Genomic DNA, 14,197 nt, shown 5'->3' on the forward strand with positions numbered 1-14,197 from the left:
GAGGGTGACCAGAGGGGTAGGATGGCATGGGTTGGCATGGTGATGTCCAATTCAATGGCATGGGCTTGGCATTGATCTTGTGTGCCTACTTCTTGTGTAACAAAGGTGCTGCAAGCTTGAGAGGGGTGAGAGGAGTGTGTTTGACAAGGTGAGCATGGTTGGGGAAGGCTAGAGTGTGCACATTTAATCCAAGTCAAATTGTGTATGTGGCACATGCAATGATGTGGCATGCTTGAGCATGATGATCATGACAAGGTTGTGTCACTTCATTGAGGTGCTTTTAGGGTACAAGGTGTACTATCAAGGAGTACAAGAGAGAGAGAGAGGGTAAAAAGCAAAAAAGGGATGGGTAAAGTGAATTGTCCCTCCATTTCACTTTATGTGAACTACTCATGTCTCATGCACTTGTCTCTCTTGTGTTTAATTTTGGCCAAACTTCTGCAAGAAGGTGTTCTAAATGAGTTTTGGCAATACTGTGTGGCATTGGTTTGAAATTTGGAGAGGTTTGGTGAAATTTCTAAAAAGTGGGGGAATCTAGAATCTGTTTCAACATAACATCTTGGGTTGACTAATTTGAGCAATGGTCAATGATATGGTCAAGGTGGTCAACACAAAAGTTGTTCAACTTGATGAGGTATTGGATGAGGTGCAAAGAGTTGGCAAGGTTTGGTTTAAGAATCTCCTAATAAAAGGGCTCAAAGTGGGTATTTTGTTAAAATTGTCACATGTGACCATCATCACATGCAACATGCAAATTTCATTTCTTTGATTTTTGATTTGATTTTCTTGACCCAAAAGATGTTGTTGAGTGTTGAGATGGTATAGAAGAGTGATCCAACCATTCACACCAAGTCTTAGGGTCAAAATTCTCAAATTCACAAATTGGCTATTTACTCTCATAAGCCTCGAAGTAAAGTTTGGTTTTCTTTTTATTTTCTTTTGTTTCACCTTAGATTTGATTTGTTAAGCACTAGATAGTGTTGATTAATGTTTTCGAAACATCTACACACGATAGAAGGGTCTAAGTTAAAGTTTTACAAAAATAGCCATAGGCACATAGGCCCTTTTCTTATTTAATTTCTTTTTATTTTGTTTCACCTTGAAAGGTGAAAAGAAAGTAAGTTTTAGGGTTTAGGATCATTTTCAAACACTTTAACAAATAAACAAGGCAAAGATCATCAACTACAAGTATGAGCACTATGCTCCTTATAGGACTTAAATAAAGATTTTGTTGTTTCCAAAATTTGGAATAAGTGAAACTCCTTTTCTTCTTTGTTTTAAAAATTTGGGATGTTACAACTGCTTTCCCGGCCTCGATACTGCGTGTGGCTCCTTTGACTGTAAGGCCGCCTCTTACTTATCTCGTTGTTCATTGATGTGGTAGTGGTAGTTCATTGATCTGCTAGTGCTTAACGATGTCCATGTGGTAGTGCTAGTTCATTGATATACCTTTGGGCTCCCCTGATCTATCTGCGCCAACTGTGAATGCTCAGCCATGTCTGATTGCAAGCAAACCAGGCATGGTTTGGAAACCTGAGCTATGAAAGTTTGTGATGAACCGGTTGGTTCAGCTCGTCCGTAGCGGCGTCTGCTTCAACATGGGATTCAAGGAGCCGCGGATGTTCTTACATTCGATGGCGTACATGTCACCACTCTTCAGCTGTACAACCACATCAGAAACTGGAGGACAAAGTGGAGCGTCATTATGAAGATGAAATCCGATCGCATTTTGTACTGGAGCGAAGATGGTTGATGCTTCTACGGCGGTGATGAAGGGACGGCAGATGAATACATCCAGGTACGAAGCCTCATTGAGTTCCTGCATAGATCTGAAAGTATATATATGTCAATATCGTCCGCACTAACAGTTGTTCCTTGTAGATTGCAGCACTACCCGAAGCACCGTCAGTACGTCGGCACCCCGATCACGAACTACGCTCAGATGAAGACGATCTTCACTCCCCGGTTTGTGTGCAAGGTGCAGCTGTTTCAGCCTAACTTGCTGGCCAGGGCTATCGACTTCATTGCAGACAATGAAGCAGAGTATGTCGTCTACCGTAAGTTGCAGCCACCGGAGTGGAGGAGCTGGCTTAGGACCTGGCTCCGCAACCAGTTTCCAGCTTAGTGCTTCTGCTTCCTTCGTCATGATCTGCTGATTTTGGGAGGTGATCTTGTATCCCTCCATTAGCTAGGACTTGCTACAACCTGATCCCCGGTCTGTAATGATGAACTTGTTCGAGGTGGTATATACTAACCCCTCGTGTGATGAACCTGTGATGCATCACGAAGTTGTTGCTTCGCTCGTAATGCATAGCCCACTAAGTAGTTGCTATGTATTATCAGCACCTTTTGTGATGAAACTGAATCTGATGTGTAACCTCATCACTCTAAGTGAAGGGGTTACCACAACACTGAGCTATCTGCAACCAAAGAGGTTGTGGGTTGCACGAGCAGGAAAGAAAGTACTGTAAACGGGCAACCAAACGATGGGGCCTGAGTTTCTTCTCCGACGCGCAAAAGGCCGCATAGGCTACCAAACGACCCGGCTTTTATGGCCCATGGCCCGTCCGCGACGCGCAGGTCAGCCCATCTCGCTGGCTCACTAAGCCACAAATTAGATACAGACTACCAAACGCGTCCCAAAAGACTCGAGTTGTCCAACTTAAGGTTTCTCCAGAGGAAAATCATGGTCCAGGTCATGGCACCGTCTGTCATCAACATCGGCCATCACAAAGCCCATGAGCATCAACCCCAAAGTCCAAAATTCAGAGCCATGTTTTAAGTTACGGTGCTTGCAACTATATTTTCGTTCATGTTAAAATTACTTCTGATTCATTTATTTTGAAATAACACTATCGCATGACTGTAGTCCAACGTCTGATATCTCACCACACAAGTCCATATTCTAGAACTGCCGCACGTATTCCTTTGATTTTTGTGAGATGTCGCTGGACTGTCCTCACAAGACACAGTTGCCCATCTCTGAAGGGAACTTGTCCCCTTAACCGAATTCTTGGTAATTTACTGCTGCTTCTTTTTGTTCAAAAAGAGAGTATTAGATCAGGGAACACAGTATCAAAGAAAATCACCAGGTGAGGCTCAAATATTAATCACGCAATGTTAACTCAAGCTGTAGGTTCTGAAAACAACTTAAAATATGGCAAAAAAGAATTACAAATATTCTCCAGTCACTTAAGCAATCGAATTATTATGCAGAGCAACCAGATCACAGTTTCATGAAATATACATACTTCTCGTAAATCGCAATATATGCAACCAACTAATTATTATATAGTAGTGTAGGTATGCACCTCTGTGTCTCGCCAGCCTCATGGGTTGAGATGATAGAAATAATCACAAATCTTCTATACAACCATCATATAAGACATTACAAAAACGAAGGAGATGAAAGTTATATTCTACAATGTTTCTTACAAACGACTCCCAGCCCCAAAATTCCATATATAACCTCTCTGGACTGTTCCATGTAATTTTCATACATCAGGTTGGGAAGGGCAAGCGTGCAAAAACCGCAAGGCACCAATCTCCTAGGCTCAAGCCGTTGCAGGTACAACTGGTAGAGTTTTCTGCTAAAAACTAGAGATCAACTGATCATTGGGCTATTGGGCTGGAATATTCAGGTCCATTCTCTGAAGAGGTTATGCTGGAGGATCCTGCTGACGTGACGTTGCTGTTTGAACTATTCCTTGTTGGTTGAAGTTCCATCTCTCTTTGCGGGGCTGGGGGCTCTGCCCCAGCGTCAGCTAGTCTCTTCAGAATGTTCATTATTGTCGGAACAAATTTTGTGGACAGAGAAAGTAGAGCCGGAAGCTGCGTAATATCCAAGCAAAAATAATAGGTTAGATGTTACTTCCTACCAAGAATATAGCATGACATACTTGTTGCTTTAATACTCACAAATCCGTTTCGGAATTCATTGGCAATGTCTAGTTGAACCCAGAGGGCTTTCCCAACAAGGAAAATTACGAACATGACGGCTAGGTAAAATGGATTCCTGTCCATCAAATGAAATCTCAGTCATACCAAATGGATACATGCATTAACAAAAACTCATGCGTGACTCTACAGACAAAACAAAGTACCTCAGCAATGTCATAAACTCATTGAACCCAAGTACAGCCATCGCAGCAAGTGCCCATGGAGGAGGCAGCCAGTTGTTGTTTCTCTTATTTGCTTCCTTTAGAAGGGAACAGTAAATGATTAGTAACAATACTATACACAAAAATTCATACTATGTAGACCACCTCGCTTCCAAAGAAACTCGCAAAAGTACTAAACAAAAGGGATTGGAGATGTGGAAACAACGAGAGTTTTGATAGTGCAAGATGAATAATTGGCGAAGTGGTTGTGACTTGTGAGGATACCTGAGCAGCTATGGCTTGAGTGACGGTATACTCAGTTTCGGCCTTAAATTGTCTCCACAGAGATTTGCACTGGACAGGGGAGATTAAAGTTCTCTCCTCTGGAACCTGTTGGTATTAATGGCATCCATTTAGCAAATAACAAAGCAACAATTTGTGGGAAAATGGTCTATGAAAAAGAAAAGAGTATTGCTTCAGCTGACAAACACTAATAAAAATGACACGATGTCCACACACCCTTTCCCATGAACTGGAGGCGAGTGGATCAAGCGATTGGATACTCCTATCTGTAGTCCCAGGCCTCGCAGCATCAACTAGAGCAAGGGAAAGAGTGTTATCAATGTTGTCGCCGTCTTCATCCAACCGGATTGCAGCCATTGTAGAAAGCAACTTCATGGACTGTACAGAGAGGAGTATCAAGTTTCAGTTCCTAAACAAATTCTTTCATTTCAAATAGAGAGTTTTAACATTTGACGTACAGCTGAACGAGCAGTTTTAGTAATTGCTTTTATGTCTTCCTTTCCTGTCCATACCCTTGGCATGGAGTCAGCATCACGACTGAATAACATCGAGAACCTGTACAGTTTTTCACATTTAGATTTCACGCAGACAATATGTCTCCTTTTTTGAGTTAGATCCGAAGCACGGCTCACCTGTCCTTCATACGGATCAAGACCCTTGCAGCTTCTTCTTTTGCCTTTGACTCAACAACGCCCCTTCCATGATTCTCCAGCCTCGAAAGCAGTTCTTTCTCAGTAGCTTCATCGAGCTCAAAAGTTGAAATAGCAGATTCAAGACCTGAAACAGCAGCTTTTGTCTCACGTTGGAGAAGCTTCCTAATAGCTGGCCAGGTTTCCTCACTGGCTGAATCTAGAAGAGCTTCTACAGGTTCTGCCAGAGCTTTGGTAAGTTTCCCCTGCAACAGTAGGCCTCAAATTTTAAAAGGGAAAAATATATGTTCTTTGTCATGACAGTTAAACCAATTATTTGATAAGATAAACAAATGAAATTGGAAACTGAAGGCAACCTCATATCCGGCACAAAGTTCCGAAAGTTTTGCAGCACGGACTGACACCACATGTGCCTCGATGTCACGCTTAAGCTTATCCCTAACTTTCGAGGAGTCCCAGTTCACTTGTTCAATAGTAGCATCTGTATAATATCCAGGTCTGTCACTATAAGGTGAATGCATTTATGTTGAAAAGGAGCAGACTGCAAGTGATAAACTTCCATGGAGTAACAGCATACTTGAAAGCATGTGTCCATTGCTAGTAATATTATAACATTATTACAGTTGGTATTTGAGAGGTGTCACTACTCTTAGCATAGCAGTACCTCAGATGATCAATAGTGTATCTATCTCAACTGCCATAAAAAGAAAACAAACACCAAATTGGTGATGTTTCTTACAAGGTTTAACTAAATATTTATGCTTTGCTCCCAGCTCCATCTGGCTGGTGCCATTTCCCAGCAGGTACCAGAAACGTAACTGGTCATTTGTGACATTTAAGTGTAATAAAATAAAATATTAGCATCAGTCAGAAAAATATCAAGTGAACTGTATGGAATAGTTGGTTCCATGGATGACTGAACTTGAATGTATATATTCTTGAGGATTTTAGTTTATGTTATTTATGCCTAGACTAGACAAATGCCTACTGGATCTTGTTTAATTACAATGACCTAGCCAATTCCACACCCAGCACTCCAGCAGTCCAGCATACTCTAATAACACCAGCCATACCTGGAGTTCGCTGGTTAGCACCATAAATGTGCATTCCTATCACAGCGGAAGACTATCACCTTTACAAACACACGAGCAAGTACATTAGCAACATTTCCTAAAGACATACCTTCAGATCCTTTGTCGAACTTCTCCAAGAAAATGCGGACAGAATCGCGAGCAGCAACAGCAAATCCATCCTTTTCAAGGGCCTTCTCAAAGGAATCCTTAAATGCTTCTAAAGTTCTGGCCCGTAAATGACCCAGAAGAGATTGGTATGCAGGATTGACAAGCTAGGACACAAAACGGTTATTCGTGTAAGAACTAAGTCATCAAAGAGAACACTCAACATTTGAAAACAGTCCATAAATTAGCAGGACAACTAAACAATGAACGAAACATGAGTAAATATCAATGAACAAATTTTGTAGTCAGGATGAGGCAAAAAAAACTGAACATAACATAATTCATGGCAGGAAAACAAATACAAGTTGGACTATTAGGTTTTCAGTTTTAATACAAAAAATCTCGCTTGTTTTTACCACCATGTAAAAACACACCACACTCTTCAATGATTTCTTACAGAAAACATGGCAATTCCTATTAAAAAATATTAGCATTAAGATCTGTTCACTGGTTAATTTCAAGATTACCAGTATCCTGTTTTTCCACTGGTCTCTTACAAAAAAATTATGGTAAACAGTGTCAAGAAATTAGCATCAAGGTTGTTCCCCAGGTTAAACTCCATATTACAAGTATGGTGTATCCGTGTACGAAGATGACTAGAACGTGCAAGAAGATGACTACAACGTTTATGAAGATGACTGATTGGTCCATCTTATGTACAACAAAAGTACATAACCAAACTGTTGATTAAATGCTTGGAGGTGAGGAGCGAGGAATTAACATTTGGTACAACAGATGAGATTAGAACAAGACATAAGGGCAAACCTGCAAGAGTTTAGACTCAAGTTGTTGCCTTTTTGACGTTCTGACGCCTTCATCAAAATAAATAGCCTCCATGTCATACCTGCAATTTTTAAACAAAAGCAAAATAATTATAGCCACAGAAAAATTTCCAGGTCATTATCTTAACTCAGGGCACAACCGTACACCAAAAAATAAGCACGGCTTGTATCTCAGAAAGATGATAAACTATGCAATTCATCTAGAACAAATAAATATGCTTTATGGACTGCTTTTACATTTGCAAACACCCAAACCCTCATTCTCGTGAAATGTTTTTTAAAGGCAATGCTTTTTGTTCATGCAAGCAAAAGAAACACACACGTGGATGACTTGCAACAATTTACTGGAAATATCTGTCACCGTATTTTTTCACTCGGAACAATTAGGCTAGAATGGACCAAACTTGACTAGATTCTCAAAGCAACTGACTGGCATTTGGGATCTGATCACCAACCAGTTTGACTGATAAATGGCTGTACTCACTCCACATAAGTTTTCTGAATTGGACAACCACAACCAGAACAAAGAAAACATTACTAACCACAAGAAGGCAATGAAAACTCACTCTGATAAACATTTATCAAGAAGGCTGCTGATATGCTTCCCAAACCCCGGTACATAGTCACTTTGAACAGCCTCCTCAAATTTTTGCCATTCCTTTACATAGTTATATGTATTATGGTGTCAGTTGGTTTCATGAGAATATGCAGCATTTATTAAGCCAAATAATATGCACTATAATCACCTCATCAGCTGTAAAGCTGGCAAGTTTTTCATTACCGATTTCCTCGCAACGGACAGTAGCCACCATAACCTGAATTGATTTATATTCAAATATTTCAGTATAAATTATATGTTCATAGCTCAAATTAGAAAATGGTGGAGGGTCCTCACTTTATGAGCAGGTAGATCAAGGTCTTTGTTCTCCTTAATGACCTTCCAAAAATGCTGTGAACTAAATGAAAAGCCTGATGCTGGAACAACACCACGCCGATCTCCAGCAAGTCCACCAGGAGCGATAGAATGTTGAAACCTATCTCTCAAACTGGAAACCTTCAGAAATTTAATGCACTCTGTTATTCATATTTCTAAGTAAATCAGCAGCAACCACAAATCTAGTGTCATCAACTAATAGACATTGAAGTCACACCAACCTGCTCCTTAAATAATTCTTCTTTTTCCTCATAACTGTTAAGAGCCACAACTTGTACCTGAATGTGGGAAATACATAGTGAGCAAATCTAGCAGATGCATACGAAACCAACAAGCAAAACAAACGATTGGTAAGGATTTTACATTGAAAAAATCACTGAGTGGAGTTTCTTTATGGGCATGGGGTTTAGGAACACCGTCCCATATCTGCAAACAGATGAAACAGTTTAGCATACTGAAAGCCAAAAAATAATAGTCAGCCATAAGTAAGAAATAATGTACCTTCTGAATATCTTCCCTTAAAATAGGTTCAAGATTTTCCAGAGGTGTCTGTTTATAACCAAAAAAGGTATGTATTAATCCAGTACAAAAAAATAGATTCGGGAAGTAAAAAAAAAAAGATTACTAACAGTTGCTTCGGAAAATATCATACTAGTTTCTAGCATCCTAAATTGCACTGTGTCAAGTCCTCACCTTTGATTTGTCACGAATAACAAATAACATTGTTGTTTTGCGGGGACTGAACAATCTCATCATGACCTACACAGATAGGAGATATATTAGGACATGATAATGCCTCCACAACAATAAAGAGTTAAGAATAAGAAAGAAAGAAAGAAGGAAAGAAAGAAAGAAAGAAAGAAAGAAAGAAATACAGAAATATCCAACTGCAGTTTTACCAAACTAACCTGGAAAACGGTCTTCAAAAGAGGCTTGTTCGCAGCCTGCTCTCTCCCAATGTCATGGCACCACCTATGGAATAGAAGAAAACAATCAATTAAACATAGTGTCCAATTTAGTGATAATAGGTTCCACATCAGCAATTAGGGAAATAGCTTACATATTGATCAGCACAATATCCGAAACAGCCAAAGCAAATAACGCACTTTGCTTCTCAAAGGCAGTGTCATCCTGAAAATTGTGTGGATCAATTAGGAGAGTACAATGTGGAATAGAACATCCATAATCCAAAACGTAATAATTAAAAATCATCTCAGTTGCCTGACATGCAAATGATAGCTTCGGCTAGTGAGCTTAAGCAGAAATCAAGACACAACAGCCATCACATGATTGGGTACTCAATAAACTTCATCCACTACAAGTTGGCAATATGATGAAATGAAATGAAATGGAGGGCCTTACAGGCTTGTAAGCTGAAGACAGATTATTGTGGCATATTGGAGATGCCCTAGCTGACACCCTAACTTAGTACTATAAGATGCAAGAAGGAAAATGTTTCATCTAGGTATGTGTTGAGGAAAAAAAAAAGTGGATTTAAGAATGCGTTTTCCGTAATAGTGAACGTTCAATCGAATCCGAATCGAGATTCTTGTCTGTTCATTACCTCGCCCCTCTCTCTTCCATCAGTGCCTTCCAAATCCATTACAAGGGTGCACGGTTCAATATTCTTGGCGTGCGCCATCCATATACCTTTGGTTGTCTGTGACCTGAAAATTTGAATAAATGCTAGTTAGTTGACAGAAGAAGAATTGGTTCCACCGAAGCAAAGAAGCATGCATAGAGAAGGAATGCAAATATAAAAGAATGAGAACACACCTTCCTCTGAAAGCATCCATCTCCCTAAAATTCGTGCGGAACAGATGATTCAAAAGTGTACTCTTTCCTGCAAAACATCGGGGTGGGGAGGAGGGATTGAGGTACCAATGGTAATAACATATAACTGGTTAGAGTTAAACAGGATGGAAGCGATGAGGGAAGGAGCAAATCATACCACTACTTTGTGGGCCCATTATAGACACAACAGCATACGAGAGCCCACATTCGGCCAATTTAACTTCCTTCAAGAAGCTCTCCAATCCAGATACATTGAAAACGCCATCTCCATCAATAAGCTGCGTGGAAAGACAGGGTTCCTCCATTTCTGCAAAGACAGAAACGTATAAAGCCATCACATTTAAGCTTGGGAAGAAGAAACCAATAGTGGAGAGCATGATTTTCAGTGCATAGCGTCTACAAAATTTCCAGGGATTCAGTTTTTAGGGCTTTATTAAGGGTCATTACAATGCAGCTTCTCGAAGCATATATGCAGAAAAGTTGTCAAGAAGAAAAGTATTGGATGTTATCATCAGGTGATGATTAGTGCATTTTTCATATGAAATGAAAGAGGAGCATTAAATGGGGGAGAGAGAGAGCTATAGGCAGTCGAATGTTACTGATGTACTGAGGGGAGCAAATTTATGAATGCATGCGCTTATACGGCTTTCGTCCGGGTCAAACTACGATTCACTACTAGAATTATTACTACAGATCGCACACGGTACACGCTCGCGTGCAACCCACCCAGAGATACTAGAGGTTACGCGGATCAGGCAATCCCTAAGCATATATATATATACTCCCGGAAGGGAGTTCTACGGCAACTTACAGTGACAGTGCTTCCGCAAGCATCATTAACCCTATCGAGATCGTACGGCCGGGGGATCACGAAATCGGGGAAGAGAGGGAAGCTTTAGAAAAAAGGCCGAGCCTTTTGAGGCGATCCAGCGGGAGGAGATCCGAGCAGGCGCGGCGACCTCCAGGCGAATCGAGCGCCGCGGGTCCGAATCCGCCAACAGGCATAAACCCCCAAACCGAACGGGGAACCAGCTGAATCTACCGGCCCGGCGGCTGCCGACGGGGATTGGAGCAACGCCCCGCATCGATCTGGACGCCTATTCGGCGGAAAATCGCCGTACAACAAGAGGACCAACGTAAAGAAAAAACAGGGGAGGGAATCAAAATCCGAGACCCTGGGACGAAGCGAGGGAGCGATCCGGGAAGCGTCCATCGGATCAGGGAGAGATGCGGGAGGCGGAGGAATACGCACCGTGGAGATTGCGTCGCTCGGCGGTCGGCGTCGCGTCGGCGGCGATGGATGGGGCGGAGGGGAGGAAACGGGGCCGGGGCGAGAAGGAAGAGAGAGGAGGAGCACAAAGGCGTCTCCTTTTTATGGGGAAGTGGGTAATTTGTGAATTTCGAATAGAAGGAGGGGTGGCAATGGTATGAACGGTAAATACGAACGGGAAAGCAGAAGGAGGAAGAAAAGGAAATATGTTCGGATTCTGTCGCCGACGGCTGGTGGGTGGTAGGGTGCCATGGTGGACCGGAGTACGTGTTATATGTACCCATACACAGGCCATACACAAAGTATGAGACCATATGTACATGTATGAATAATACAATAACACTTCAAAAAAAATCTCACTTTTTTAAAATGAAAAAACTATTACCCTATCGATTGGATTAGCCCCATCCCACCCCCACTCCTTCCCTCCCGCATCACTTGCATCCCAGTCTCGATCGCCAGCCGGGTGCTCGTGTGCCTAGCGTCACCGGGAACTCTCCAATGGTCCCCTTTGATGTTGGACGGCCGTCAGCTCCCCTCCGTGTTGGTCAAGTCTTGACCACCTCCTGATCCCTTCCCTCGTCAGGTGACTCATGTTGTTTTCATAGAAAAAGTTGTCCTCGGTGAGGCCATTGAGAAAAACCGATGTTGTTCTATTAAGAAGGATCAATGAGGACTACATGAAAATAAGACTTCACTTTTGTCGATGGAAATTGATGTGGGGATGTAGTGAACAACTACATATGGTAGAAACCTAGCCTAGCTAGGTCAGATATGATGTGTATTGCGGCTTGGCGGATAGCTTTTGTACGAAGTGAAAGCTTTAGGTCTAGCCTTCTTTAGTTGGGCCCAAAAATGCTTGCAGTCAATGTCATTTTTCTATTAAAGCTATCATTGTAGAGCAGTATAGTTGATCTTTTCACCGCAGCTAATACATTGGCTCGTATCCTAGATATGTCTTGAACCCGACAATGAAGACATGACTCATATCCTAAATGTTGAAGACCTCACCATATTGTTTCGTCTTGGTGTCTAATGTTCTCTCTAGAGATCTCCTCTTAGTTACTATCATTTAGTATATGGTTTATGTATGGTGGGATTTTCTCACGTAAGATTATGTGGTTCACATTTTTCCATCACACATATTATTTTGCTCAGCATTCTTGACCCTTTGAATGCACGTTGCAAAATTTTCCATCATTATGAGTTTGTGCATGTGTAGTTGGTAAAACATTTTTGTTTGGAAACATAGTAGAATCAAGATTGTGACAATAAGCTATAACAATATTATTGGAAGAACCACCAAATGTATGCATGGGGCTATACATGGTTATTGTCACAAGAACTCATTCATCGTAGTATATCTCCTTCAAAATTAGAGGCGACCAAGCCTAAAACCGGGCGCCCACATACATCTTATGTGATCCATATATCTTCTAACATATCCATACTTCTCTCTCTCTCACTCCCTCCCTCCCTCACTCCCCCTAGTTTTCCGAAGGTTGGTTCTTAGGCTTTAGATTATTCTTCTATTTTTCACATGGATCTTTACGGGTGCTCCTAGTTTATTTAAACCTTTTTTAGGAAATGTCATTCAACTAGCTTTATTGACTTTCAAACATGGATACATCGTTTACAAGAGCATTTAAAATGAAGCTAGGGGGTTCATCGACCCAAATACATGAAGAATTTGAAGTATATGTGTTCCTACCTAGCTCATGTGCTACCTCATTAGCCTCCCTATGACAATATTCAACTGAAACTCTGTCAAAACCACTCCATAGGACAGAGGAATCATCATAAACTGTTGTCACCGATATCGATGAAACCACCTTGCTTCACCGTCTCCATCATCTGGATACAATCAATTTGGATTGTGAAAGTGTTAAGCCCCGCCTGGTGTGCCAGCACGAGACCTGCCCTAAAAGCATAAGCCTTTTCCATTGGAGCATCAACCACATTGTTCAAAACTTTGTTGGCCACCGCTAAACAAGTTCCATGGTCATTCCGGATTATCTCTCTCGTGGCACCTAACCCTAAATTTATATCGAACGCAACATTTATATTGATTATGATCATCCCTTTTAAGGTTTCTTCCATCTAGTTCTCTAAGGTGCATTAATCCTCTCTCTTGCCATTTTATTTAAACTTGGTCCTTAACCTATGTGGAATTTTGAAGTTAGGCTTTTTCCCAGATTTCCAAAGGCATAAATTTTAAGCCACCTAGAAAAGGAAGAAAGATTATTTTCTTCTCATTTTTGTGTTCACCCTGTGTGATGGCGGTCATGAGAAAAAGGGACCAAGACAAGCAAGAACTCGGACCGAATTGGAAAAAAATCGATGGCTTGACTTAGGTGTCAAAACTGATCATCGGGATGAGTATATGGTCGAGCTATCAATCCGAGAGGTAACACTAAGAGATCATTTGATTCATAGGACAAAAAAGTATATAATTATGACATCATGTCTAGTTTTTTTGGAGAATACATCCTGAAAAATGTATCAATCATAAAGAAAAAGAGGCTGGCAGCCGATAAAATGCCATAAGGCTACAACTCTACACACCCAAGTCAATACATTGCCAAGCAGCTTACAACACATCCTCTACAAATGACCCGATGAAAACGACTCGCCCCCAACGTCCTACCAAAAGAGGTGAGGAGATGGAGTACCAAGCCTCCTCTGGATTGCGTCACGAATCAAGAGAGACACCACCATAGCTCGACCCCGAATCCAAGGCAGCCCGAACCAACGTACCTTCCCTCATGAGCCTAGAGAAGTTAGCGAGTACAAGGCAAGATCCTTCGGACTTGGGGAAGCCGTCGACTAGGTTGCATCCACCACATCATACATAGCGCCTCGGTGACCTATGTTTTGGCCAGTAGCCAACACCGGTAACGCATCACATTTCTGAAGTCTCTAGTTACCACATCGGCCTCTCCTCAATTAGCCCCGACAAGCAGTCAAGCAGCCTGCAGGCATCGTCGTGGTCCGCACCGGAAGGCACCGAGCAGGGCTTTCACCCTAGTCCTTCACCGCACCAACGATGATGCCGGAGCCGCCAAACTGAAGATGAGGGAAGAAGATGCAGACACCGGCTTGGACGACCACGAGAGAGGCAAGAAG

General features: G+C 41.7%; 1 protein-coding gene across 1 annotated transcript; it reads right to left on the bottom strand.

Annotated features, from left to right (window-relative positions):
- Positions 1–3,192: 3,192 nt before the first annotated feature.
- On the bottom strand, positions 3,193–11,185 carry LOC124666503 (protein ROOT HAIR DEFECTIVE 3). The gene is made up of 23 exons (XM_047203854.1): positions 11,054–11,185; positions 9,959–10,108; positions 9,784–9,850; positions 9,572–9,674; positions 9,068–9,138; positions 8,916–8,979; positions 8,701–8,766; positions 8,509–8,556; positions 8,371–8,433; positions 8,229–8,285; positions 7,969–8,127; positions 7,820–7,888; positions 7,640–7,731; positions 7,057–7,135; positions 6,236–6,398; positions 5,410–5,534; positions 5,036–5,298; positions 4,862–4,958; positions 4,620–4,781; positions 4,386–4,490; positions 4,104–4,198; positions 3,919–4,015; positions 3,193–3,831 (listed from the first exon to the last, which is right to left on the bottom strand). Exons 2-23 carry the CDS (start codon positions 10,104–10,106, stop codon positions 3,613–3,615), a joined length of 2,412 nt encoding a protein of 803 aa, XP_047059810.1. The 5' UTR covers positions 10,107–10,108; positions 11,054–11,185; the 3' UTR covers positions 3,193–3,612.
- Positions 11,186–14,197: the final 3,012 nt, after the last annotated feature.

The sequence above is a fragment of the Lolium rigidum genome, chromosome 6 (genome assembly GCF_022539505.1).
Source record: "Lolium rigidum isolate FL_2022 chromosome 6, APGP_CSIRO_Lrig_0.1, whole genome shotgun sequence".
Lineage (NCBI taxonomy): Eukaryota > Viridiplantae > Streptophyta > Magnoliopsida > Poales > Poaceae > Lolium > Lolium rigidum.